At 40.1% G+C, this 25,827-nt stretch overlaps 2 protein-coding genes across 5 annotated transcripts in view; one reads left to right on the top strand and one right to left on the bottom strand.

The window, feature by feature from the left end:
- Nucleotides 1-304: 304 nt before the first annotated feature.
- Nucleotides 305-3,597, top strand: sord (sorbitol dehydrogenase). The gene is made up of 9 exons (XM_086288475.1): nt 305-499; nt 597-630; nt 934-1,098; nt 1,324-1,483; nt 1,591-1,709; nt 2,043-2,108; nt 2,204-2,382; nt 2,856-2,977; nt 3,122-3,597. The coding sequence occupies exons 1-9, from the start codon at nt 446-448 to the stop codon at nt 3,285-3,287; spliced, it is 1,065 nt and encodes a 354-aa protein (XP_086144601.1). The 5' UTR covers nt 305-445; the 3' UTR covers nt 3,288-3,597.
- Nucleotides 3,598-6,605: 3,008 nt separating this feature from the next.
- Nucleotides 6,606-25,827, bottom strand: part of apba2b (amyloid beta (A4) precursor protein-binding, family A, member 2b) — an 87,054-nt gene continuing 67,832 nt past the window's right edge. For all 4 annotated transcript variants that reach the window (XM_086288445.1, XM_086288455.1, XM_086288464.1 and 1 more), the window contains 8 exons: nt 23,129-23,164; nt 20,633-20,719; nt 15,454-15,639; nt 14,204-14,383; nt 10,542-10,754; nt 10,284-10,403; nt 9,987-10,127; nt 6,606-7,955 (listed from right to left, as the gene is read on the bottom strand). In XM_086288445.1, the coding sequence (XP_086144571.1) occupies nt 7,884-7,955; nt 9,987-10,127; nt 10,284-10,403; nt 10,542-10,754; nt 14,204-14,383; nt 15,454-15,639; nt 20,633-20,719; nt 23,129-23,164 (1,035 nt within the window). In that variant the 3' untranslated portion in view covers nt 6,606-7,883. The remainder of the gene's footprint in view (nt 7,956-9,986; nt 10,128-10,283; nt 10,404-10,541; nt 10,755-14,203; nt 14,384-15,453; nt 15,640-20,632; nt 20,720-23,128; nt 23,165-25,827) is intronic.

The raw sequence follows: 25,827 nt of genomic DNA, 5'->3' as shown, positions 1-25,827 counted from the left end.
GGGTTGGTTAACGATCCAGTCAGTTTTACCTTTTTACTCCCTCCCCTTTTCAAATGGACGCTCTTATTTGACTCAAGTAGCACCACGGCAATTTAAAAACAATTTTGCTTATTAAATCGCTCCATATCAATGATGAAGATTTAATATCAATTTGCGATTAATAAAAATATAGTTTATATCTTTACTCGAGGGGCAAAGAATAGTTTTGGTGTCACACTTGTGCAGTTTTATGTTTTTGCGTCGCAGCGTCCACCCCTACAAAGTGGACTGCTCCGCAGCGTTTTAAGCCAATCACGGGGTTTGTTTAGGAAGGAGTGCCCTGCCATTGCTTTGAGTACTTTGAAGCTGAGGGGAACTCGACACGGTCTGGCCGGTCTGTTTGTTTGCACTTTGCCGTGCTTTCTGTTGACTTCACGTCGTTGTAAGCCCGGCATTTCTCTCTGTCATGGCGCAAGACAATCTGTCCCTGGTGCTGCACGCTAAAGAAGACCTGCGGCTGGTATGAAACTGTGCTGTAACGTTACATATTCACGTTCATACACGCTGTGCGACCTCAATTGACTGCAACTTTTTTGCATTTTCGTCGTTTGTGACAGGAAAATCGCCCTATTCCGGAACCAGGACCTAATGGTATAGTACTGCACTCAAGTGCAACTTATATTATATACGTCATCAAAGAGCAAACAAACCCAAACAAGCTGTTATTGCTATGTTAAATGCTTTTTCAATGAATAGAGTTATTGGTCATTATATTTTAATTATGCCATTCATTTCTTAGCTTTTGACTTAAAACACATGGGCATTGCTTTTTTTCATTAGTATGGTGTTGAAGCAAGCAGCTTAAAATGTAGAAAATTGCATGATCTCTACTCAGACCAGTCTGGGAGTGCAGCTGTGTCCTAACTGTGTTCCTGGTTTGCCTTTTGTACTCAGAGGTTTTGCTGCAGATGCACTCTGTGGGAATCTGTGGTTCGGATGTGCACTATTGGCAGAATGGCCGGATAGGGGACTTTGTGCTCAAAAAACCCATGGTGCTGGGGCACGAGGCCTCGGGGAGAGTGGCGAAAGTTGGCTCAGAGGTCAAGCACCTTAAAGTGGGTAAGTGCAAATATAGTATGTAACTCTGAGCTGTGCACCAAAGCCAGTGTCTCCTAAAGTTTGAACTGAAGAAACTTATTCTAAATTTACCCATCACACAAATTGAATTTAGATTGAGGTTCAAGCTATGGAATCCTTCTACCTTATGCTAGTTTTCACTCCGCATGTGGTGATAGTTGCGCAGATGAGACCATCTGCTTTAATTTTTACTTTTATTTTCTCTAGGTGACAGAGTGGCTATTGAGCCTGGTGTGCCCCGTGAGATGGACGAGTTCTTCAAAACTGGACGCTATAATTTATCTCCCACTATCTTCTTCTGTGCCACACCCCCTGATGATGGAAACCTCTGTCGCTATTACACGCACAGTGCCAACTTCTGTTACAAGTACCGGTGTTTTTCCAAGATTGCCATCAATCGCGAAGCTGCCTCATCTGTCTGTTGGCTAACATGCATAAATTCTTTCCTTGTTTCCCTCTTCAAAAACTGTTCAGGTTGCCTGATAATGTCACATTTGAGGAGGGAGCGCTCATTGAGCCTTTGTCTGTGGGAATCCATGCCTGCCGAAGAGCTGGAGTGACCCTTGGTAGCACTGTGTTCGTCTGTGGTGCAGGTAAAAATTAGACAAAAGTCATCGAAACTGCTAGTAATATTCCATAAACAAGATGAGAACTAGGGTATTTGAGTAAGATGCTCATGCAAGTAGGGAATCCCTTTGGCACACGGTGGGTGTAAACTAAAACGTGAGTCCTACTGACTAGAGTGATGTGGGGATGCATGCAGGTAAATCTCAATGTTTAACTTTTTTTCCCCTCTGGAAACAAGTTCATTTAAGCACTCTGTTGTCAGTAATATGTGATGCAGTCTTGAACTTTCTTTTTAAATGTACGTTTGTGTAACACATGTTCACTTGGAGTATTTGTGCATGCTTCTCCTCTTTACACAGGACCTATCGGGTTGGTCTGTCTGCTTGCAGCCAAGGCAATGGGGGCCTCGCAGGTCGTCATATCTGGTAACGCAATTTGTCATTTTAAGCACTTATCTTAACAGAAGTATTCATTCTCATAATTCAGTTTAACTCTGGTTACCATCCTTTGCTGTGTTCAGATCTGTCTGAGGAGCGTCTGCTGATGGCCAAAGACCTGGGTGCAGACTTCCTGCTGACTGTGAGGAGAGGAGATGGAGCCCAGCAGCTGGCAAAGAGTGTGGAGGAAATGTTGGGGGCGCAGCCTCACATTACCATTGAATGCACTGGTGTTGAGAGCTGCATCCAAACTGCCATCTATGTATGTGGCCCAGTAAAGTCAAAAGTTGTAGTCACATTTCTGGAACGGTTCCATGCAAGTAATAGATGAGAGAGTAAGAATTTAAAATCTGCATTACATTATTGCATGAGATGTCGAAACTTGAAGTTCTCTTGCCTGCCATCAGTGGTGGGATCTAAAGTTCATTTCTTCACACATGAAGTATAGTTCTTTAATTTAGTTTAATATTTCAAAGTTTCATGCAGCTTTTGTACTTCAACTCAGCAGTGACATGTCCTTTTGCTTGCTATAGTTGTTGGCAAAAGTTTTTAGTTGCATAATAGCTGATGAGCTCATGAGATATGATGCAAGGTTAAACACTGCGAAATGGTAAAAACGGCACCAACTAAAACGGGACACCATCTTATCTGTATCTGTCCCAACATAAACAGGGTTCAGTCTCTGCCGACTCATAAAATAATCACATTGTTTTGTTTTTTCTTCCCCTTTATCAGGCAACCCGTTCAGGAGGTGTCGTGGTGCTGGTGGGTCTTGGCTCAGAGCTGGCTACAGTTCCTCTGATCAATGCCGCTGTAAGAGAAGTAGACATCAGAGGAGTTTTCCGCTACTGCAATACGTAAGCTAACGCCCATATACATTTTTTCTACAAGCAGATGCTAACAGTTAGGTTCCATCAATTTTAAAAGCAGTAATATATGGACCATTGTCTTTGGGCTAAGTTAAAGTAATTATTGCACTTAAACAACTGTTTGTGTTGCAGCTGGCCAATGGCGATTGCCATGTTGGCGTCAGGTAAAGTGAATGTCAAGCCCCTTGTGACCCATCGTTTCCCTCTGGAGCAGGCAGTCCAAGCCTTTGAGACCACACGTCAGGGTCTTGGAATAAAGGTTATGTTGAAGTGTGACAAAAATGACCAAAACCCCTGAACGGATCAACTGACAGCGGCTCTGCATGACTAGCACAAACTGGACATTGACCTGAACAAAGATAACAGAGCTAGTTCAAAACAATCCCTCAACTTGACCACACTGTGAAAGAAGTGACTGCTGCACTGCTTGCAGGAAACACATGTAATTAGAATTATTAAATGGTACGATTAAAGGATTTCATAGTGCCTATTGATTCTAATACTAAAACATAATACTTGTATGACTGTATGTAATGTGCAAGTTTCTGGTATCTGTAAGTTAAGGATTAATTTAAATATTGTAACAATGAAAACAAATCTTGAATTATTGAAGTTTGTATTTCTAAAGTGGAGTACATTTGTAGGTTCTGCATTTACAAATGTCAACACTAGGGGGCATAAGAACTTCAAAGTTGAATTGATGTAAATCGTACTGGAGCTTACAACCTGTTAATTGTGGTGTGCTGTTTTTTATAGTGGGTGTGCAGGAAATCAATGTACTCAGCTGTGCAGAAAACTGGAACTGATCAAAGAAACCTGCCAAATGGAGTTCACTCTTGAAATACTATGCTACAAAGTGTTTATCAAAATCTGGAGCAGCCGCACAGTTCTTTCTCCTCTGGAGCTGCTCTTTTCTTCATGCAGTGGGTTGTTTGGAGACTAGTGCCACCAGAATGAGTCATGCACAGTATGGACAAACTAGCTGAGTTTTATAGCACACTGTTCCCCTGAAGCAATAATACTGACTTCATATACTTATAAACTCCTGTCCCCCATTAAGGTGATGAGTACTCGGAACACTTATAATTACACAAAGCTGCCTTGTGCAAAAACATGCATGTGATTAAATAATAGGAAACAATGTTCAGTAAAGTATTTGTTGAGAAGCAAGTAAGTATCCTACATCATGCCATACAATATTCCTCTTTTGCATGGCTGTAAATGAGCAGGTTATAACAGATAATTGGTCACCTCTATCATGGCTCTGATATTTGATGGTAAACTTTTTTTTTTTTTTTTTGTTTAATGCTTGGTCTCAATCTGAGACTAATTCTATGTGCACGAGAGACTATTGAAAGAAATGCCTTTGCAAAGCTGCTTTTTAATGTATTTTCTACACTGACAGTTTTAGGCAATCAAAAGAAGAAAACACTGCAGCCTTGCTTTCGAATGAATACCTATTATGAAACTGTCACATAGCAAGTGCCTTTCATCACACACAGGCTGAATTATAATCCTGTGCACCTTGAAAAACACAAGTAAAACTGATAATTAAGGCTCCCTCTTTTCTGTTTGGATAATGCTTGGGTATCCTGTATCCCTGCTGAATGGCCTCCTCTGTAGTTTTTGATGAGTCAAAACAGCTGCATTGAAATTTCACACTGCATAATATATAACCGCAAGAGATGTTTTACTGTTCACTGCTCAATTGAGAGATGCTAATCAAATCAGAATCAGTCTTACCTGAAGTGTCTATAGTAATTTAATTATTTAGTCGTAGTAATCATCTCATGTGATGGCTGTGGTAGAACGGGTCATCTACTGTTCAGTAGGTCGGTAGAGCATTCCCCGGGTTCTACAGACCATGTACCCAAGTATCTTTTGGCAAGATGCTGAACCTTGAGTTGCCCCTGAGTGTCATCTTTGTGTGTCTGTGTGTGTGTGAAATGTGCTGTATCAGTAACAATTCTTTTACCAGAGATATTAAGTTGTTTTTACTTCTGACTAAAGCAGCCAATCAAAATTTCAACTTGCATCATAAACACTTCAATTTAGCCTGATTTATTTTATTTTAATGATCCAGGAAGCTTCTCCAGTTCTAAAACTAAATGATTGAAAGTCCCAGATAAAACTCCACAACTGATTTTAGAACTGAAGAAGCCTCTTGGATGAGAGGTGAAACGTCTTCAAGTCCAGTTGCTTTCTTTCCAAGCCACATTGGAGGGTTTTTGAGCATGAACCACCTTATTAAGGTTATACCACAGCATCTCAATCAGATGAGGTCAGGACTTTGACCAGGCCACTCCAAAGTCTTCGTTTTGTTTTTCTTAAGTCATTCAGAGGTAGACTTACTGGTGTATTTGTGATCATTGTCCTGCTGCACAACCCAAGCGCACTTCAGCTTGAGGTCATGAACAGACTGCCAGATATTCTCCTTCAGGCTGTTTTGGCAGACAGCAGAATTCATGCTTCCATTTACTACACAAGTCTTCCAGGTTCTGAGACAGCAAAACAGCCCCAGACCATCAAACTATCATATTTTACTGTTGGTATGATATGCTTTTTCTGAAAGGCTGTGTTACTTTTATACCACATGTAATCGGACACACACCATCCCAAAAGTTCAACTTTGGTCTTGTCAGTCCACAGAATATTTTCTCAGAAGTCTTGGGGATAATAAAAATGTTTCCTGGCAAAAATGTTCCTTTTGCTCAGCAGTGGTTTTAGTCTTGAGTCTGCCATGCAGGCCATTTTTGCCCAGTCTCTTACTTATGGTGGAGTCCTGAACATTGACTTTAACTGAAGCAAGTGAGGCCTGCAGTTCTTTGGATGTTGTTCTGGGGTCTTTTGTGACCTCTTGGAAGAATCGGGTAATTTTGGTCAGCTGGCCACTCCTGGGAAGGTCCACCAGTGTTCCATGTTTTCGCCACTTGTGGATAATGGCTCTCACTGTGGTTTGCTGGAGTCCCACAGCTTTAGAAATGATTTTATAACCTTTTCCAGACTTGAGAGATCTCAGTGACTTTGTTTCTCATTTGTTCCTGAATTTCCTTGGATACTCCATTATGTCTGGCAGATCCTATTAATTCTTGATTGAGAACAGGTGTGGCAGTAATCAGGCTTGGGTGTGACTAGAGGAGTTGAACTCAGCGTTCCAAAGATGTGATATACCACAGTTAATTTATGTTATAATGGAGCGGGTGGGGCAACCACTTTTTACATACAGGGCCATGTAGGTTTGGATTGTTTTCCCCTCCTTAATAATAAACACCTATACTTAGAAACTGCATTTTCTATTTTCTTGTGTTATCTTTGTCCAATGTTTAAATTTGTTTGATGATCTGAAACATTGAAGTAGGAAAAAAAATAGGTAATCATAAAGGGGGCAAATACTTTTTCACCCCCCCCCCCCCGTATCCCAGTCCAGCAGAGCACCTTTGGGATGTGGTGCATTGGGAGATTCACAAATCTGCAGCAGCAACCGTGATACTATCAAGTCAACATAGACCAAAATCTCTAAGGATTGTTTGCAGTTCCTCGTTGAACCTTCATGAAGAATCATGAAGATTTCAGGCAGTTAAGTCTTTGTGGAGTAATTTAAAGCATTTGCAGTTTAAAAAAATAAATCACAGCCAGGTTTAGCTCATATTTTATTATCCAGTCACAATGACATGATTCTACTTTACGAGGCATGCACACAGATAATGTTCTTACGGTTAAAATTTACTACAATGCATTGGAAAGCCATTACTCCCCAGTAAGGCTTTTTGTCGTCTGTCACAGTGTGTGATTCACAGTTCTCTCTTTCCCTCTCAAGAATGAAGGGCAACATATAGCTGGGAGGACGTTTGCGGTGACTTAAACCTGTGAGGTTTTGGTTTTTTTTGTTATTTTATTTTTTAACATGAGCACAATACTAGACAAGTTTTTTATTTATGTACAGACATTCTAATACTGCGTATGGCAATGAGACAGCTCACACAACAAAGTTACATTCACAGTCCACTCAAAGTATGCATGAGTTTCAGTCAGAACACTAGAGATGAACACACAGAAGAGAAGCACACAAAAGAAACTTTTCATACCTGTGACTTGATATCCAAAGCATAACTGATGCATGTTAATATTATTTAAATGTGAGTGTTTGATTTAGAAAAGACTTGCCATTCAGAAGTTGAACTCGTGTATTGCCTTAAAATGTCGTAAAGTAAAAGGATATGGCGTTTCTCCCGTACACCCCTGCTCCAAGAATTGGCTTGAGTCACGTGTACGTTATTTTATTCACTTAGCACATCTAAACCCAACATTTCAGACACGTAACTCGTTCCCCTTTTGATGATATCCGGCATTAAGTTGTGTCTTTGCCATCATCATGGCCTCAGTTCGATGGCAAGATTCAGTAAATATTTACAATACAGCGCTGCCCCCCCGTCCGCACTCACAATATTAGCAAAATATGTATTTACATGGGAATAAATTAACAGAAATGAAAATGGAAATATACAAGAAAGTAGAGTAGAAGTATCATATTGCATTACATGAATATAAAAAAATAAACTGTGACGTATTCGTTCGGTAAGTCCACACAGACAGGACAAATAAATAGCAAACAGTATCCACGCACATCCACACACAAACACATACACTCTGTCTCTTCAGCTGGTCGAGTGGATTAGGCATCCAGTATCAATATAATGGCTGTTGCATGTTAAGCACAGACTAGAGAGATGATGAGGAGTTGGAGTCATCAGCCCAAAGACGAAGAAAAGAAAAAGAAGAGAGAATTGAAAGGACAGGGAGGAGTAATCCTCCACCCCGTAACCAGTCAGGTTTGTTTGTATGATAACCCACCGCAGCTGACTGCCTGTCCCGTGGGGCGGTTCTTGGCTGTTCTTTATATGTACATGGGGGTCTCCTGTCCCGTTAGAAGCCTGAACATGGCTGCCGGCATGGTCTTCATGTGAATCTGACGGAGAGAGAAAACACCAGGGGTTCTGTGAAATAGACCATCAGCTGAAAACTGAAGAATAAGACGGTTTTTTTCTTCTTGTAAATACAACATAAAATTCAAATGAAATCGATGGACAAAAATGTCACCAGGCAATAAGGACACAGTTTAAAAAGATATAGACAATTTAAAGGGTTCTCAACTGTATAAAAGTAATGATCTGAGCAGAATATTTTACTGTACTGTACTAACACAATTTATGGTCTCCCACATCGAAGTGCCTGAACACTAAGTAGTGAATAAGTGAACCGACACTTCCATCTACCGTGTATTTGAGTTGGGTATTTTTTTTAAGCAGTGTGACTTATTTGGCTCTGACAGTGATCTAGTTCTGCTCTTACACTTCACTCATCCAAGGTTACTCCGTGTTTACGATTTTTCCTACCAATGTAAGAATTACACCAACCGCACTGTTTGCTTACACTGCAGGCTGTCTGTTAAAAGTATGTCATCTGTCAAAATTAACCCTGTAAAGCCTGAACCATGAAATAATTGTCAGCAAATTGTAAAGTTTTGAAACTGGACAGTTTATTGAACCTTCTGACAAATTCTGAAAGATAAATTAAATATAAATTAGCATATATGCATTTTCATTTGTATCATTTTTGCTATATACGGCATTTTTGTGCAATTTATCGCTCACAGTTTGTTTATTCTGGTCAGAAAAACCACAGTGATGATGTAGAGGTCTAAAGGGTTAAAGACACATGGAAAAGTTCTTTTCTTCACAGCAGATGTGCCAAACATAAAGCCCAGGTGCCAGAGTCAGCCTGGCAACAATTCCAATCTGACCCAGTGGATGGTGCTGGGAATGTGCATGACTTTTACCCATATTTTAAGAACCGATGGCTTCACCAACCAATTAGGCAACAGATAAATAATTAAATGACAGAAAAGTTTGTAGTTTTTCACTACAAGTACATAGTAAAAAAAGCAAATTTCTGGACAGTCAATGAGCCACCAGAACCTTTTCTCTAATTCAACAATTTCTTTTTCTTATAATTTAAACTCAAAGAGTCATGCTGACAGATTTCTTTCATTCTACAGCAGGATTTCTATATCATGCAGAAAAACCGAGACCTAATGTTAAATTCACACTTGATTTTGTTATATTAAGATATCTCAAGGATTAAATGTGTAATTAAACTACTTTTCACTGACAGAAAGGAGAATTTCACTAGTGTGACCCAGTTAAGATCAAGCATGTGGCCCATTATGTAATTTGAGTTGACATGCCTGCTTTAGAGCAGTAATTGTTGCGATTATGTACCAACAATCATTGCTGTGCATTATTTTTACAGATGATTCAATTTAGTAACCATGACAGCATAGATGGATGCAGGATGGTGAAACCAGTGTATAAAGGAGCGTTCACACAGGAAGACATTCATCACACATCACTTTGTAGCTGATAGTCGGTGGCTAGCAACCATTCCAGGCTCTGGTTGCCTCTGTAACCCGACTGTCATATGTCAATCAGCATACATTTGTTCTTATTGTTAACTGCTTCAATACTTGGTCTCAAAGAGGGGAAGCATTTAATTCAGGATTCACCTACTTTGCACCATCAGCAGTTATTTCCTTTGATGGCCAATAACAGGTGACTCATCCCTATGAGAAAACAACCTTTTAAACATTTTAAACTGTACTGAATTTAATCCTGATGAGTTTATAGTCTTAACAACTTTATTTCATGTGATTTTTATGTGGTAAATTATGCTCCCATCTATAATAAACTAGATACAGCAGTACCCTGTAAGTGACAGTCAGTCTGATCCACTCCCAGCTCGTGATGTCTGGTTTCAGACAACGAGTGTGTGAAGCCACAATAACGAAATCCATCATTTATATTCAGCCAAAAGTAAAAAAACGGTGGTTGTACTGAAACCATCACAGTATTTGCACTGGATTTGCAAATGTTTGTGTCTGAAAATTATGGCTTTCTTTGTAGATGTTCTTTTGTGAAATGTTTGTGTGCATCAGTTTCACCTCGCCAACAGAGTTCGAGAGAGCCTGGACAATCTTCTCGTGTGCTGTGGCCACCACACTCTGACCATTGATCTCTATGATCCTGTGACCTACCCGGACCCCACCTCGCTCAGCAATGCCTCCTCGCATCAGACTGCATATCTGGAGGAAAGACAAACAACAACAACAAAGAAGAAAATTAGCTCATTATAAAGGTATTTCATTCTACCCCCTGATCATTTAACTAATTAACTAATAATAACTAATAACTAATAGTATCAGAGCCACCCACTTACAGCTCTATGAAATTATACATACAATGCCATTCTGAACACTGAAGCCCAGCTGATACTTTAGATCTGGTCTCTTAATGAGGACTGTAGTAACAGGAGGGCAGCTGACAATGTTCATTTTCACCTGGACCTGGTTCTTTAAGCCCTTTGACACAGAGAAGAACACACAAACATAAGAGGTTTTTTCACAGAAATTATGTAGTTGAATTTTGAAAATAACAAGTTAGGGTGTATTTCATGACTTCAGCTGCCTCTTCCATCCACTTCTTCAGTGTCTCGGTACCTTAATGATTCCCTGACAGGTGGCGAGCGGCAGCCCCACTAGGCTGGTGTTGTTGATGGACATGATTTGGTCTCCGATGCTGAGCTTGCCAGAGCGAGCTGCTGGGCCGCCGTTCATCATGTTGGCTAAAATAACTGTGGGCAGGATGGAGCCCCAGCCAGACTCCACAATCACCACACCCAGGATCTCCCCTTTACTCTTCTCCAGCTGCAGCTGTGGAGACAGAAGTAAGCAGGGGATGGAGTCTGTTTGTCATTTAAAAAAACCCAAAACCTTAATGATGAACAGAAACTGTCCAACTGTATTTGAAAACACATGACCCACAATGGTGGGGTTTTTAATATCCTTCATATAGATTAATGTATACTTTATTTTATACTTACAACAGTGAGACTGTACAGTCTCTTAACATGGATTACAGATTACTGTTTATACAGAAATAGATTCAAATCTCTGGTCAGATTAGACCGCTACAGCTAATGTTGAAAATCAGTGAGGACTACTGGTCCAAGGTTTCTTACCTTAATGTCTGGATTAGTTCACATTAGGGCTGCCACGATTAGTCGACTACCAAAATCGTCGACGACAAATTTAATAGTCGACGCGTCGTTTAAAGCCTTGTAAGATCCTGAAAGACGTAAGTAGTAGGATTTAAGAGTGTAATAACGGACTGAAACAGAAGATGGCAGCACTGCATGTACAAGGATGCCAGCTGCCGTTAAACCCCGAAGACGGAGCAGTGTCCGGTATCGTAGCTGCGGCCACATTTGAAGGCCGGTTACGTTGCAGCGACGCGACGAAGGCTTTCCAAATTCGAAGACTTCTGCAAATGCAGCCGACAAATGTGTCCTACTTTTCCCCAGATTTGAAGGATAGGTCGGGTGTATGGCCCAACCTATCCCAGAATTCATAGCACAGCTCAGCCCAATTCAGTTTCTAACAATAGCAGCAGCTACTTAGTTCTAATATTACTTTTATTTCTCTTTCTAGGTTACAAAATAAACTTTTAACATATTTTCAGGCGAGAATGTAGCTGTGTACACTTCAAATATGTGTTCGGTTTATCAAGACACCACATATTTGTAAAAGTGCGGCGACGTTTTCGGAGACGTCTGTTACCCACCAGCTCGATAGCTAGCTGGGGTTCAAGGCTCACTAGAGCCCGTGAGAACACCGGACTCCCGGCAAATTGTTTTCAAACCCAGCGCCGTCTTTCACTACTCAGGTTAAACATGATATTAAGTCACTTGGATAACTTAAAAATGTTATTGTTTGGCTTTTTTCAGTGTTTTATTTGTTCCTGAGTAAATCGGTTTGGCTGAGATTAAAGTTTTACACAGCTGAATTAATGTCAAACAGAAAACTGATTAAACAGAAGTGTGAAATGGTAGAATTTACTCCAATGTCCTGTTATAGTTTAGATAGCAAGGAACAGACGGCTGAGTTTATCAAACTCCACTGAGACAATCTCCAAAATTCATTAAAATTTAATAAACTATCATCTTGTCTTTATTTTTAGTTAGCACATACCTTAAACACTTCAAGCTGTAAGCTAATGATAGTTATATAAGAGCAGATGCATGCTGGTGCAATAAGCTGTATGTCTTATGTCCAATGGATGATGATCTGATTAGTCGACTAATCGCAAAAATAATCGGTGACTAGTCGACTATCAAAATAATCGTTTGTGGCAGCCCTAGTTCACATGACATTTTACTTTTCTATCTGCATATTTTATCTGCATGTTTTGTTTTGCATGAGATACTCATTAAAGCACATTTGCTAACAGTGGAGATTAATAACAGCATTTGACACGATGGATGCATGTGATGACCTCTCTACTACTTTGTGTCTCCCTTGTTTCCTTCATCTTTCTGTTTTTTTAAATTTTTTTTATAGGAGGTAAGTGTCTGGCCCCGCTTAGAACTTGTTTTTTAAAAGGGTTTAGTGCTAAACATGTCTCTTGCTTCTCTCCAGCAGGCAGGGGTCATGGCTGGTTTGGGTTTTGTTTGCCTGTCATTTAACCTCCTAAGACCCGAACTCTTCCATGGCATGCATTTTTAATTTCTGTTTGCTATTTGGGATGATTGGGACCTGATGAATGTAAAAACAAAGAATTATGTGATTTTTTTTTTTACCTGATTTTTGTTTCTGAGAAAAATGAGATCCACATATGAGGACATTCGCTTTAAATTCCGATAGAACAGCGGCAGTGTAATGTCCTCGTAAGTGGATATCAGGCCCTTGTAGAATAAAATTTAGTATTTTGGTCTAGACAACCCACATATGTGGACACCAGGTCCTAGGAGGTTAAGTTTCTTTCTTTCTTTCTTTCTTTCTTTCTTTCTTTCTTTCTTTCTTTCTTTCTTTCTTTCTTTCTTTCTTTCTTTCTTTCTTTCTTTCTTTCTTTCTTGCCTCTACACACACTCACCACATTGCAGACACTTTGTAGCCTAATTTAATTAAGGACATTGTGTTTTCTCCATTACTGTGTGGTCTTCCTATTTCCTCTGAGCCTTAATAACAATACTAAAAAATGCCAAAAGAAGTCCTATCATTGCATTTGGAGTACATAATGGATTACATGCCTCCAGTAACACAATCTCCCTGATCTTTTTCTGTCTTTTTTTAATGCATCTGAGCCAACTGCTGAGAATTTCTTTAAATCTGGCAGATTTGCTCACTTGGACTCAACAGCGAACTGAACAGTGCTAAATGTTGAACTCAATAAATCTTACACTAATTCTTCCAAAACAAACTTATAGTAGGATAACATCATAAAGTGGTACATTTTAGATCCAAAGGGTCAAAGGCCAAGCCTGGACAGACATGGATATAAACGTGACTGGCCAGTGTATTCTTGAACTTTTTGATGTATTGACAAAGAACAGAATTGTCTTTAGCAAACAAGTCAGCACTGTTTGTACTGGTTGTCTCAAATAGCAATGTATGAAAAACACCTGCTTTGCAAGTACAAAAAAAAAGACTGAAAAGGTTTGGCTTGTTGGAAAGGTTGCTAGGAGGAACAACATTTTACAACCAAATTTACTTTGGTTGTAAAATGTATTTAAACAACAAAGAACTACCAATAATTTATCTGTATTGATTTATCGCATCCATGTTTGACTTTACAGACCTTTTCAGATTCAGCTTTTGCTCATCCTCCAGTACTGTCATAATGCCGGATACGTTTTCCTGTTTCAGACCAGCTGATACTACTCATCTACACACCAAGCCTCAAGACATGACTTTATTCTTCGAACAGTTAGTAAGGTGGGAAAACTTTACTACTTCAAGAAAGCCCAGGTTCCTCATTACTGTAAATTACTCATGTGCCCCTAATACAGCAGCTGTGTGATGGTGCCCCTGCAGCCTCTGTGCTCATAAACCAGTAAACGTTTCACAGTTTGTAATTCACCAAAAGCCTCCAGCAATGTTTTCAGGGCACGGCATTAGCTAAAGCAAAAATGCAACAGTGAAAATAAGCTAGATCTGACACTGTTGGAGTAGATTTTACTGTACCATCTGCCTCTTAATCTAATTAGCTAACAGCAACTATAGTAGTACATTTCTCTAATAGCCCTGCAGCGCCAGTGTGATTCGTCCCACATGCAAAGTCTTTCACTGTTTATTCCCAGTTCTTCCTTCTGAGGTATACCCACCTCTTTGCAGTTTTCAGAGTTGGAGAAGTGGATGAGGTCATCATTGTACATTTCCTGGGTGTTGATGATGTCACTGTACTCCTTCTGACTCAGGTCCTCGGGGTTAATGCCATTGGCTCTCAGAAACTCCTGGTAAGCTACGCTGAAAGCCTGGCCGATGGACTGAGCAATAAGCTGGGCCTGCAGACAGAAATGTCAGGCTGTAAACAAAAGCAAACCCAGCAGCATATAAATAACAACACAGGGAGCTAAGGGCATCAACCAGTAGTGGAATAAATATAAAGGTGTTTAAGTTTCTACTGAGTTTCTCTGTCATAAGCTATATTTCGCCACTAAGAAAAAAGACACACTTTCCTGTTTCCTGCTCTCTCATTCAGGTGAAATCGAGGTTAATGAAGCCAACAGACAGCAATACATTTGAATGATATAACCATACTTCCTCTGTTTAATTGAAATCTATACTTGCATATAAATCCCTCTTTGCAGACAGTAATGGCTCCAAGTCCCACCATGAACTAGTTATGTACAACAATAAAAAATAAAAAAGAAGAAGAAGAAGAAGAAGAAAAGACAGGAATCACCACATACAGCCAACACAAACTGTTTATAAGCTGATGGATGAGCGGCTGAATGGTTCCATTATAACTCTGGGCGGCCTTTAAAGCCTGGCAGCAAAATTAGATGAGGAGGCTGCAGATTGGAGCCCAGCCTTTATACTGACTGGCACAGAAAGTGAGTCGCTGGCTCCTCTGCGCAACATTGTTCATGTTGCCAGCTCCTGCTGAATCTGCTTCAACGAGGAAAGCAAATCAAAATCAAAAGTGCCCAGCCAATTTACATCATTTCACATCACTGGGCTGCCCTAAGTGATTACTGCAGGGTGCTCCAAAAAACGTTTCTAGAACTTCTTTATATTAGCGACAGCATTTGAGATAATTTAACAACACTCAATTCAGGGGGAAAAAACGCAAGAAAACTGTGCGTCGGAGTCAAACTGTGGAAGTTAAAAAGCAGCGAGAAGTGGGAAGCTGAAATATTTTCTGACACTCACATAGCACTTGAAAGGCAATCGCAAGTGTCATCTTCACTATCTTTAGATGTTAAAGGATCTGCCAAATGAGAACTCTTACATAATGACAAAAAAAATAACATCTGTCATCTGTGTACCCACTCTCTGGAGACGATTCTCCCATAAACACATAGAGGCACAGTGGGTTTGTCATTCGGAAAACTCTTTAAGAGCTGCTTACATCCTCAGACTCAAAGACGTGGCATATCATTTTGTACTGCTTCTTTGCCTCGGGCGCTCCGGGTGTAGTTTCAATGCAGTCCTGTGAGGCTGTGCGTGGCATCCGGCGTCTTGCCATCAGGACAACAATGTTCCCAATGTCGGCAATGTAGGATATAGTGCGGAGTGCGTTGTCCATCATCGTTTCCTGTTGGGATGTCAACCAAAATCACATGTTTTAATTATGCTCTGCATTCTGTTGTTCTGTTTCTGAGTTTATAAGCTAACATAGGCAAGGCTGTAATGATACATGTATAACAGCAATTTTTTGGTTTCTTTTTTGTCACTTTCTTGCTGCTGTTGGTTTAACACTACCTGCTCAGCATGAATGCCACTTTTGTTGTTGTACTGAGAGTTATCTACCTATCTATCTATCCTTTGCTATGGTTGTTATGACTGCATGCAGTAGCAGTATGAAAGCAGAAATGATTCTGAATTTGTGGACTTTTCCTTTTTAATATTAATATCTAAAAAGACTGTTTGAAAAAGGAGGAACGTTGCCTCTGGGTCTGAAAAGTGAACTTGCATTTTTTCCAAAGGTCAGCAGGGGGCTTCTCTAGTTGCAGAAAGTTAGGTGTCTCTGGTTTGTTTCGCCTTTTGCTAATGACATTGCTGCCTTGTCTAAGTCACGGTTTGATCATGTGTGTCAAAGCGTAGCTTTATTTATAAGGTATATTTTTCCTTATGAGCTGAATTTAGGCTGCAGATATATTTTTTTAATGCTTTTATACTCCTCAGACTTAAAAATAAGGGCCTTTTCTGAAAACTTGGGACATGCTGGGATGTATACTACTTATATGCCCGTGAAATTGTTGACATCAACTACGCAACAATTAATTTTTTTATCTTACAGAGCAGTTTGTCAGCACAGCAAAAAAAAAAAGTTTGTGCTGAAACGAGAAAGCAGAGAAGAGGGCACAGTGAGTATACTGCTAGGACTTTGGATTTACGTGGCATTGTCAAAGACTTGCTGAGCGTAAAGCATTGTTACCACTATTATTGTTCCATGCTTATATACATTACAATTGTCTTCATAATACTTTAGCAAAGTCAAACCTATTTCGGGCTTGTGGTAGACTAGTCGAAGACAGTTTGAGTTAGATAAATGAGTCTATAAATGTGACCGCCGACTGTGGCTGCTGTCCATGGTGCTGATCAAAACCTGGAATTACCTGATATTAGTGAGTATGGGTAAATATTAATTTGGTACTTACCCAGCCTGCCTGTATAGGAAAAGAATCCCCCCTTGGGGTCAATCACAGACTTGCTATGTCACACTCACAGTGTCAATATTTAATAGTTGATAATACTGTTTTCACTGCCATACTGACACAATGCCATCTATTCATCAAGCAATCTATTTTATTAACCACTCGTCTAATTCTGATTTGCAGAGGAGCTAGAGTCCATCCAGTCTCAACACAATGCCCACGCAATATGAAATTAATCCTCCCCAACTACTGTTTTTAAAACTAGTTGCACTAAACAACAAACCTAAAGAGAAAATACACAACCCATGTACAACGAATCCATGCAGGAACCCCACAAAAAGTGGAAAACGTCTTCGTATTCACACATTTTAACTGACAAAAAGCTTTACGGAAATGAGCTGTTTCCTACTAATGCATTTGAAAAGCAGTAACAGTTACTACTAATTATCCTGTTTCTGACAGCAGCTGGTTTCCTTTGATTATTATAATATTTGAAAATTAAAGAACCACTGAGCAGCATATTTGTTTCCTCTCATTATCAAAACTGCAGCATTCATTTCGGGGTGAGAAGTGAGATGAAAGTATCGCTGACAGAGAACAAACATGCCTACTTTTGATTGAATTCAAGCCTGCTGTATAATCTGATTATAGCTCAATGACAACCCAGCAAATACTGAGTAGATTTTCATCTAAGAGCAATGAATAGGTGCACGAAAAACTAAGAGCATTCGTATTAATTAAAAAAAGATTGTTTGTTAAGACAGCCTAATAATTGTCTTGGGTTATAATGTATGAGGAAAAGCTGGACTCTAGACATGAACCTGTGGATTTGTTGAGAGGAGCATGCATTTGTTCATTGACGTTTTAAGGTAAGATGCTAAATTTAATTTCAGTTACTTAATGTCATTAACTATGAGCTGACTTTTATTACATCAGCCTAATAAATGCTGTTGTTCCAGCTCACCTTTGGAGTTGTTCTTATTATGAATCAATGTCAGGAACCCCATGTAAGCTACATCGAGCTTTTATGTGTACAAAAAGGCTTTTATTTAAAATCTGGGACCAGTGGCAACCAGATGGAAAAATGAGAGGAAGATGGAGACCGCATTGCAGCACGTTATTTTCTGCCAGGCGGCTGCCCACACACACACACACACACACACACGCACGCACGCACAAACACACTCAATTCTGACACTGCTCAGATGGCCAGGCAGCAGCTAAGCCTGAAACACTGCCAATGAATCATCTATCGCATATACATTTAACTGTTACTGTGAGCACAAGGCTCTATTCATGATCTGTAGCACAGCAAATCTCTCGGAAGTGTAGCGCTTCCATCAAAGCACTACACCTCCTGTGAAGACTAGTGTGGCTGCTTCACAACACAGCTTGCTGTAAAGCTAAAGGGCAAGTTTCTGTAAGCGTGCAGAGACGGGGTTTCATGTAAAAACTTGAACGTGGAGAAATACGACAGATAAAATCAGACTTCCAGGTGAATTTTTGACTTTTTGTCCAGTTTCAGAGGGATTGATGATTTAAGAAAATTTAGTCTATATTATAACTTTAGGCATTTTTGAAGGTTGGAGGTGGAATAACTCTTCCTGATTTAATACACTTATCTACTAAATGTCAGTTATGGACAAAACACAACTAACAACTGGGCATGTTTGTGCTTGTAAACAAGACAGAGGGAGACAGGATGGGGGAAAGGAGCAGAACAAGAGGGACAGCTGAACATAATCACATTGTCAAGAAGGTGAGATGGCGGAGAAACAGCCAAAGAGGAAAAGGTCAGAAGAATCAAAACTGAGAAAGAAGGGCTATGATCGGAAAAGGATAAAGAGCTGCTTCACCATCTGTGAGGCTTTCAAGTGCAGAGGCCTCAGAGCTTAAATGTATGAGGATAAGAGCTTCTTCTTGATGGATGGTGAAAATGAAATTTTCTGTGTTCCACAGAAAAGAAAAATACTTTTGAAATATATACAGTCCTGCAAAAAATGTTTTTTGTACCCTCCACCAAAAAACTGGAGGGGTAGTATGACATGACTTATTTGCTTTAGCTGTAGTAGCAATAATCTCAAGTATTTGTTTTCTGTATGACATTATCAGTCTCTCACATCAATGTGGAGGAATTTTGTCCCTTTCTTTTATAATTTTGTTTCTGTTGCGTGAGGTTTGTGGGTATTGTTCATGGAAAGCTCTCTTAAGGTCCCATCACAGCATTTCAATCAAGTTGAGGTCTGGACTTTGACAACTTGATTCTTCTTTTTTTTTCCAAGCAATGCTGTTGTAGATTTGCTGCTGTGCTTGGGGTCATTGTCCTGTTGCACAACCCAGTTTAGGCCAAGCTGTAGCTGTTGGACAGACGGCCTCACATTTGACTCTAGAATACTTTATAATACACGGCAGTTGATGGTTGAAGGTTCAGGAGGTTGTTTGGCTGCAAAACAAGCTCGAATCATCACCCATTCACCACTGTGCTTGACCGTTGATATGACGTGCTTATGCTGACCTGCTATTATAGGTTATCACCAAATGCGGTGCTGTGCATTATGACCAAACGTCTCGGTTTTGGTGCTGTCTATTCACAGGAAATTGTTCTAGAGGACTTGTGATTTGTTCAGATACAACTTTGCAACCCTACATTGTGCTGCCATGTTGTTTTTAGAGAGAAGTTGCTTTCTGCTAGCAACCCTTCCAAATAACCTATATTTGTTCAGTCTTTTTCTAATTTTACTGCTATGAACTTTAACATTTCACTTGCTATCTCAGGCTTTTAGGGTCCTTAACATGTTACTCTTGTGTTTATTGCAATTTCTCTGAGCATTCCAGGTCTGAACTTCATGTGAATTTGCTGGGACAAGTGTGTATGTATGTATGTTTTCCATGTAATCTTTGTTAGTGTAGAATGATGGACTAAATTGTTTGAAAAGCCTTATAATCCACTCCTGGGAAGAATGTTTGGCTTTTTGTGTTACCATGCATCCCAATCTCAATGAGCAAGACTCACAAACTGCCAACACTTTAGCCTTTATAGAGGTGATCAGATATCATCAGTAAGTTTGATCACTGATCAAACTTACTGAGGATCAATCGATCAAGCCCATTTGACTATTGGGACCTGGCTATGGAGGGAATAACACCGTACTCAGTTTTTCACAGGACTGCATTGTGTCTTATGAAGGCTTTATTTTGCTTTGTGGAGCTGGTGTGTTGGCACGTGTTAGCTCTACAGAAGCATATATAGCAACAGTTTGCTAGCACACTACCTAGCTAACACTGATTGAATTACTTGCTACATGGTCATTTGTTGTATCACTGATTTTGCGATTTTTACACTTAATTTTTACATTTATCTTTAGTTAACCTTTGAATCCTTGTACTATGTAGCCACACCGAAGTCAAAAAAGTTGAGCTTGGTAATGTTAATTCTTTTATTGAGTGCTAAACAACAAACCTGAGATCTCTTCCTAGTCACTGTAGTTTTGTTGTGTTTAGGATGCTCTGTTTATGTGCTTCCTGCCTTTTCTGTACAGCTAATACTATTCATCATTGTGCCATTAACTTTGCTTTGTGCATCCATTAAGTCTGGGGTCCGAACTTCTAAAGGACCACTTTGTTGTGACATTAAAGTAAAGGCAGTGCTGCACAGATGATCCTGCACCATTTTTTTTTCTTTTGGCTTTGCAGAATCTATTTTTAGCCACGGTCAAAAAGAATTCACAGAGTGACGTCATGAGATTAAACAAACAACAATCAGAGCTGGGGCAGCTGTAGGATGCAGCTGGTGTCAGCAGTTAAGCTGTTGTTTTGACAATTATGACATAACATCATTCCCCTGAGGCGTTGACTCATAGTTTCTGGGAAAACAGCTTTTGTTCTCACAGGTGAAAAATCATACTTTTAACAGAAACATGGAGCACTTACCTGTGAGTCTGCGTTGAGGACTTTGATCCTCTGGGTGGAGATAAACAGATCAACCTCGGTAAGGGTTTGGGCGTCTCCATCTGCGCTCTGAAGCAACATACAGACAGAAGAGTTTGTTAAATCACCTGCGTCTGGCTGTTTAAGATGTTTGTGTCAAGCCTGACTGTTCATTGTGCACGCAGCTGTCTGAATAGTGTCTGTTTTAAATGTGGGAATGCCTTTTTTTAATTGCCAAAACTCATGCATTCAAAGCTTAGTGCCCAGTTAGAAAAGTCCTTGTTACATGGACATGTTACTGAGTCTAGAGGTGAGGTAGCAAAGGAAGAAAAAGAAAGTGTTTGGCAGTAGCGTTAGTTTGCATCAATAGTCCTGGCACGAGGATGGGCGAGCTGGCATGGAAACAAGAAACAGCTTAACACTAAACCCCTACCAGCTGGCTGTTACACCAGTGAGAGTAATGCAGCCTCAGCACACAACAAGCTTGTGCACATTTCCCTCTAATCTCTCTGTGCAGAAATCTAATAAAACTATGCTTGTTTTAGTTGAATTAAAACTGTCTTATGTACTTAAATAAGGCAATCTCATAGACAAATAAAACACGTGGTTAACATTTGTTTCAAGCAATAAACGGTAAACCTTTTTTTGGTGGTGGTGGTGGTTGGGGGGGGGGGGGGGGGGGGGGGGGGGGAGAGACTGTGACCTGTCATTAGTTCATCATTTTCTGTCCATATCCAGTATCAGAAAATACAATGAATAGTAATTAATTTTCTTTAGGGTACAAACTAGTTTTTGCAAACATAAGTTGTGGCTGGCATGTGATTTACATTTGCCTGCATTTGGCCTTGAGGTAGAAGATTTTTCTGTTCAATATGTCACGCTTTGTTTCCTTGTCCGGTCTTGGTATGTGTGAGGAAGCTACGACCGCTGGCTCGCTGACCTTTTTCTAGAAATCTTGCAAACCCTTTAAGCTTCAGAGTTTTTGGTTAGAAAGAAGAAATGACAACTCTTACACATGATTAAAGCCAGTTATATCACTTTAATGACTAAAATGATTATAGATTTTTGAACCTATGGTAGAAAAATACATAAATATTTTTAATCTGTGGAACTTCTTATGCTTTTCCTCATTTTTTCTTATATTTATACTGTAACAGTGTCAGACTAAATCTGACAGACAAAATCTTCAGGCTTCAGATTGATCTAAACGCTTCAGACACTATTGGTTACTATTGGTCTGTACTGTGTCTTGGAGACACACATAATATGGTCGGTTCGGACACAAAGCTTGGGTTGTAAGCACAGCGGCCCGACCCACCTGCTGTTCTGTTTGAGAAGGACAGCCAATCAGCATTAAGTCTTAATGGGATAGAAGCTTCAGACACAGAATCCCCTTATTATAAATTCATGATAATAATTCATGTCAGTAACACGTTACGCTACTTTGTTTCAGTGGTTGTTTAGTCTAATATAAAAGCAACTCTGTTTCCATATAAGGAAAATAAATATTCTAGGTAAACAAAGCACTCTTTAGCCCCTACAATAGTAAATGTTAATGTTGTCTATAGGCAGTGCTTATCTTGTATATACGGGAATGTGATTTAATCACTAAAGTGATCTCTTTTGCATTTTTCTAATGTAACATAATATTCACTCGGTTCAATTTATCCTAATTATTTTACGTAAGAAATTGGCAAAAGGGTCACTGAATGAGTCACAGTATGAGACGCGCAAAACATACAAAAACACATTAAATATACCCCTGATGTATCAGTACAATAGAAAATTAACTCTAACCCTACGGTATGTTTTGGAGAATAACAATATGTACAATAACAATATGACTGGAAATAAAAGAAAAAAAATAGTCTCTAATGTGTGTGCGTGGGATGTATTTGCGTCACATTTATTTCAGTTATTTCTTTGTTCTTTCCATATACAGTGCTTGACAATTTTTTTAGCCCACCACCCAGTCTAAGTGACAGTACTGGTTATAACCCAAAGGATTTTAATGCTTCTGTAATGGTTAATCCTGCATATTTCTAATACTAAAAAACAAAAGACTGAAAAACACAGTGAAGCACATCATTTAATTTTGATTAAAATCCTAAATTACAGTTATTTACTTGCATTCCTGAACAAAAACATTAGTTTGACTGTTATGCTTGAATAATTTATGGCATCTCAGAGAAGTGGGCCGGCTCAAATTTGGGTATATAAAATGACTCACTTTGGTATTTGCCTAATAAATAACAATATAATTGTTAGTTTTAAAGAGTTCTACAATATTTCTGGAGATACAGATTTCTTTTTCCGCAGACAGAAGGACAGAGATAAACCTGACACAGATTTGCTGAACTCAGTGCATGAACATTCAAGTGTTTGAGACACAAATGGAAAAGGATACACAGACAGGCAAATATGAAGTCAAAAAATAAAAGGTGAGAGTGGAAGTAAAGTGGCCAAAGGGTCTTTCTTTTTGTTCCGTTTATTACACACCGCCTTTTTCTTGATTTTGGCAGCCTTCTGTACCCTCTGGCAGGCAGGCAGGCAGGCAGGCAGGCAGGCAGGCAGGCGTTGGGACGGGACGGGACAAGGTCAGCAGATACAGGAGCACAAAAAACAGGAGGAAGAGGAGGAGGAAATAAAGAAGGTAAATAAAAGAAGGTAAGACAGTAAAGCCCCAAACCAAAAGGCAGGTGTGCTGTCGCTGCTCTCACAAACAGGAAGAGTGACAGAAAGAAAGAGAGCGAGAGAGGAGGAGTGTGTTTGTTGAGAAAGCGTTTCGCACAGCCATATTGGTTATCACAACAGCAATTACAGATGGTAATAATTGCTTCTTTAAAAAAACAAACAAAAAGCGTGTAGACATGGACTGACACTGTTCCTGCATTCTTCACAAAGCTTTTTAAGCTACTGTGCTGAACAAAGCATTTAATCAACACACAGACAAACTCTGTCATTCAGATCAAACGCACGGGCGCTGCTCTTACCGACTTTCACGTTTACGACACAGTCTAAATGCTGCTAGCAGAAAAGACATGCTGGAAAAAACAATCAACAACACACACAGAGAACGGGGGCGATAAGCCCTGTGCAAGGATTTCAACTCTCTGCTTTGGGTTTGTTTGGTTTTTGGGTTCTTTTTTTTTTCAAGGTCAAGTCACTGTGTTTGGAATTAAAGAGCTTAGCTAATATGGAGACAGTTTTACTGAGCTAATGGGTGTGATTAGTTCATCAGTAACACTGTTCATGTAGTGGGCTCTAACAGTTGACCTTAGATAACTAATCTTTAGGAGGACTCTTAGCTCTCGGTAATCTTTCAATTTATCCCCTCCGTATAAGGTTCAAGCTGAGCTGCTGGCCTTCCTTCCATCTACCATCGACCAGAGGAAATTATCTTGACATTACATTTTCGAGTGCAGGCCTGGATGTTTGCCTGAGCCACTGCTGCAAAGCTGTAACCACCAACACAGTATTAATAACAGCCCAGAGGGAAGTGTCTTTTTCCAGCTTTCAATCTGTAAAGTTTCCTCTTCTGTGATCGGCTCTCAGGAAGACAAACATCTGAGGCTTTGAGCAACACCTACTGCTCTGCTGACGAGGAGCAAGGGGGGGGGGGGGGGGGGGGTAGTGAAAGGGAATGGGGGGGGGGGGGGTTGAAACTTCATAAATATTACATCAAACAGCGAGTTGACATCATGGCACAAAGATCTGCATAAACAGCCTACACAGCTCTGCTACAATTTACCTGCCATACTTCTTTTTGCTCAGTTCAGCACCACAGGGTGCGAACCTGTGCTTTATTATACTACACAGATGCTTCCTTGGGTTGATGTGAGGCAAAAATACAAGTGTGGCAGAAATATACTCTAGTCAACTTGTTTTTATTTAAATAGCACATATTTATAAAGAACAGGAGAGGACACGAGGTTCTTTCTATGTGTGGTTTGCGTTAAGCCGACAGTCTCCATTTCAGTGTTTAAGGTCGGTTGCTATAGTGCTATTCATTCGGTTCACAAGGGATAAATGGTAAATGGTAAATGGCCTGTATTTATATAGCGCTTTACTAGTCCCTAAGGACCCCAAAGCGCTTTACATATCCAGTCATCCACCCATTCACACACACATTCACACACACATTCACACACTGGTGATGGCAAGCTACATTGTAGCCACAGCCACCCTGGGGCGCACTGACAGAGGCGAGGCTGCCGGACACTGGCGCCACCGGGCCCTCTGACCACCACCAGTAGGCAACGGGTGAAGTGTCTTGCCCAAGGACACAACGACCGAGACTGTCCAAGCCGGGGCTCGAACCAGTAACCTTCCGATTACAAGGCGACCTCCCAACTCTTGAGCCACGATCGCCCCCCCGATAAATGAATTATATAATGAAGGGCCAATCGAGGGAAATCACTGAGAGAAAACGGCTGATTTGCTGCAGTCGGTTGGAGAAGATTTTGTGCAGGCAGACAACTGTGTGGCAAAGAGCGAGTGATAAAAGTGCACATGGACAGTCATGCCAGCGACACAGTTCTGTAAATTGCACTTCATGGTTGCGATGATGACATTGTGGGCAATGTTTACAGCAGCTCTGCCTGTTCAACCAAGGTCTCAGTTCCTAGGCTGTAAACAACCTTCATTCTTTAGTGAAATCTGCTGATTGAATGACACGTTTAATTAACACACTGTAAGAGACCTTTGTGTCAGTCATGTCTTCACTTCTTGAAAAGCGGTTTAGGGATGCTGGGTAAGGATGCAGGGGGTAGGACTCCCTTGCAGTACCTGCTCTATTCACACGCAGGCTTTGTAGTGTAGAGCTGGCAGGATGAAGTCTGTTTAATGTTGAGTCTGACTGATCTGGACACATGCTGGTCTATCACATACTGCCTCTCCAGGTGATGCCTCGAAAAATTCAGGCCTTCGGGGCATGTGTGAAACCCACTGTAACTCTTTCAGAAAGACTGGCCGACAACACTGAAGATTCAACTTTTGTTAATAGATATTCTATTAAAAATAACTAAAGGAAATCAACTAAACATTCATTCGGTAGCTTTTCCAAAATTTGTACAGTCATAAACAAATGTACACCCATTAACTTTTGTATTGACGTTTTCACACTACATTTTTTTCATATTAACACTTACACATTTCTAGCAATGCTCAGGAACATTTTGATATGTATTAATATTTTT

This window comes from Aulonocara sp. 'chitande type north' Nkhata Bay, linkage group LG1 (genome assembly GCF_057382095.1).
Source record: "Aulonocara sp. 'chitande type north' Nkhata Bay isolate Kocher_YH1m ecotype deep benthic linkage group LG1, A_spYH_male_GT1.1, whole genome shotgun sequence".
Lineage (NCBI taxonomy): Eukaryota > Metazoa > Chordata > Actinopteri > Cichliformes > Cichlidae > Aulonocara > Aulonocara sp. 'chitande type north' Nkhata Bay.
This window is presented reverse-complemented; position numbering and strand designations above follow the sequence as displayed.

Excerpts from the sequence above, each read along its gene's own strand:
- sord (XM_086288475.1), top strand. The coding sequence starts at position 446 with ATGGCGCAAGACAATCTGTCCCTGGTGCTGCACGCTAAAGAAGACCTG. Across the intron at positions 500-596 it reads CTAAAGAAGACCTGCGGCTG|GAAAATCGCCCTATTCCGGA; the intron begins GTATGAAACTGT and ends CGTTTGTGACAG. Across the intron at positions 1,099-1,323 it reads GGTCAAGCACCTTAAAGTGG|GTGACAGAGTGGCTATTGAG; the intron begins GTAAGTGCAAAT and ends TATTTTCTCTAG.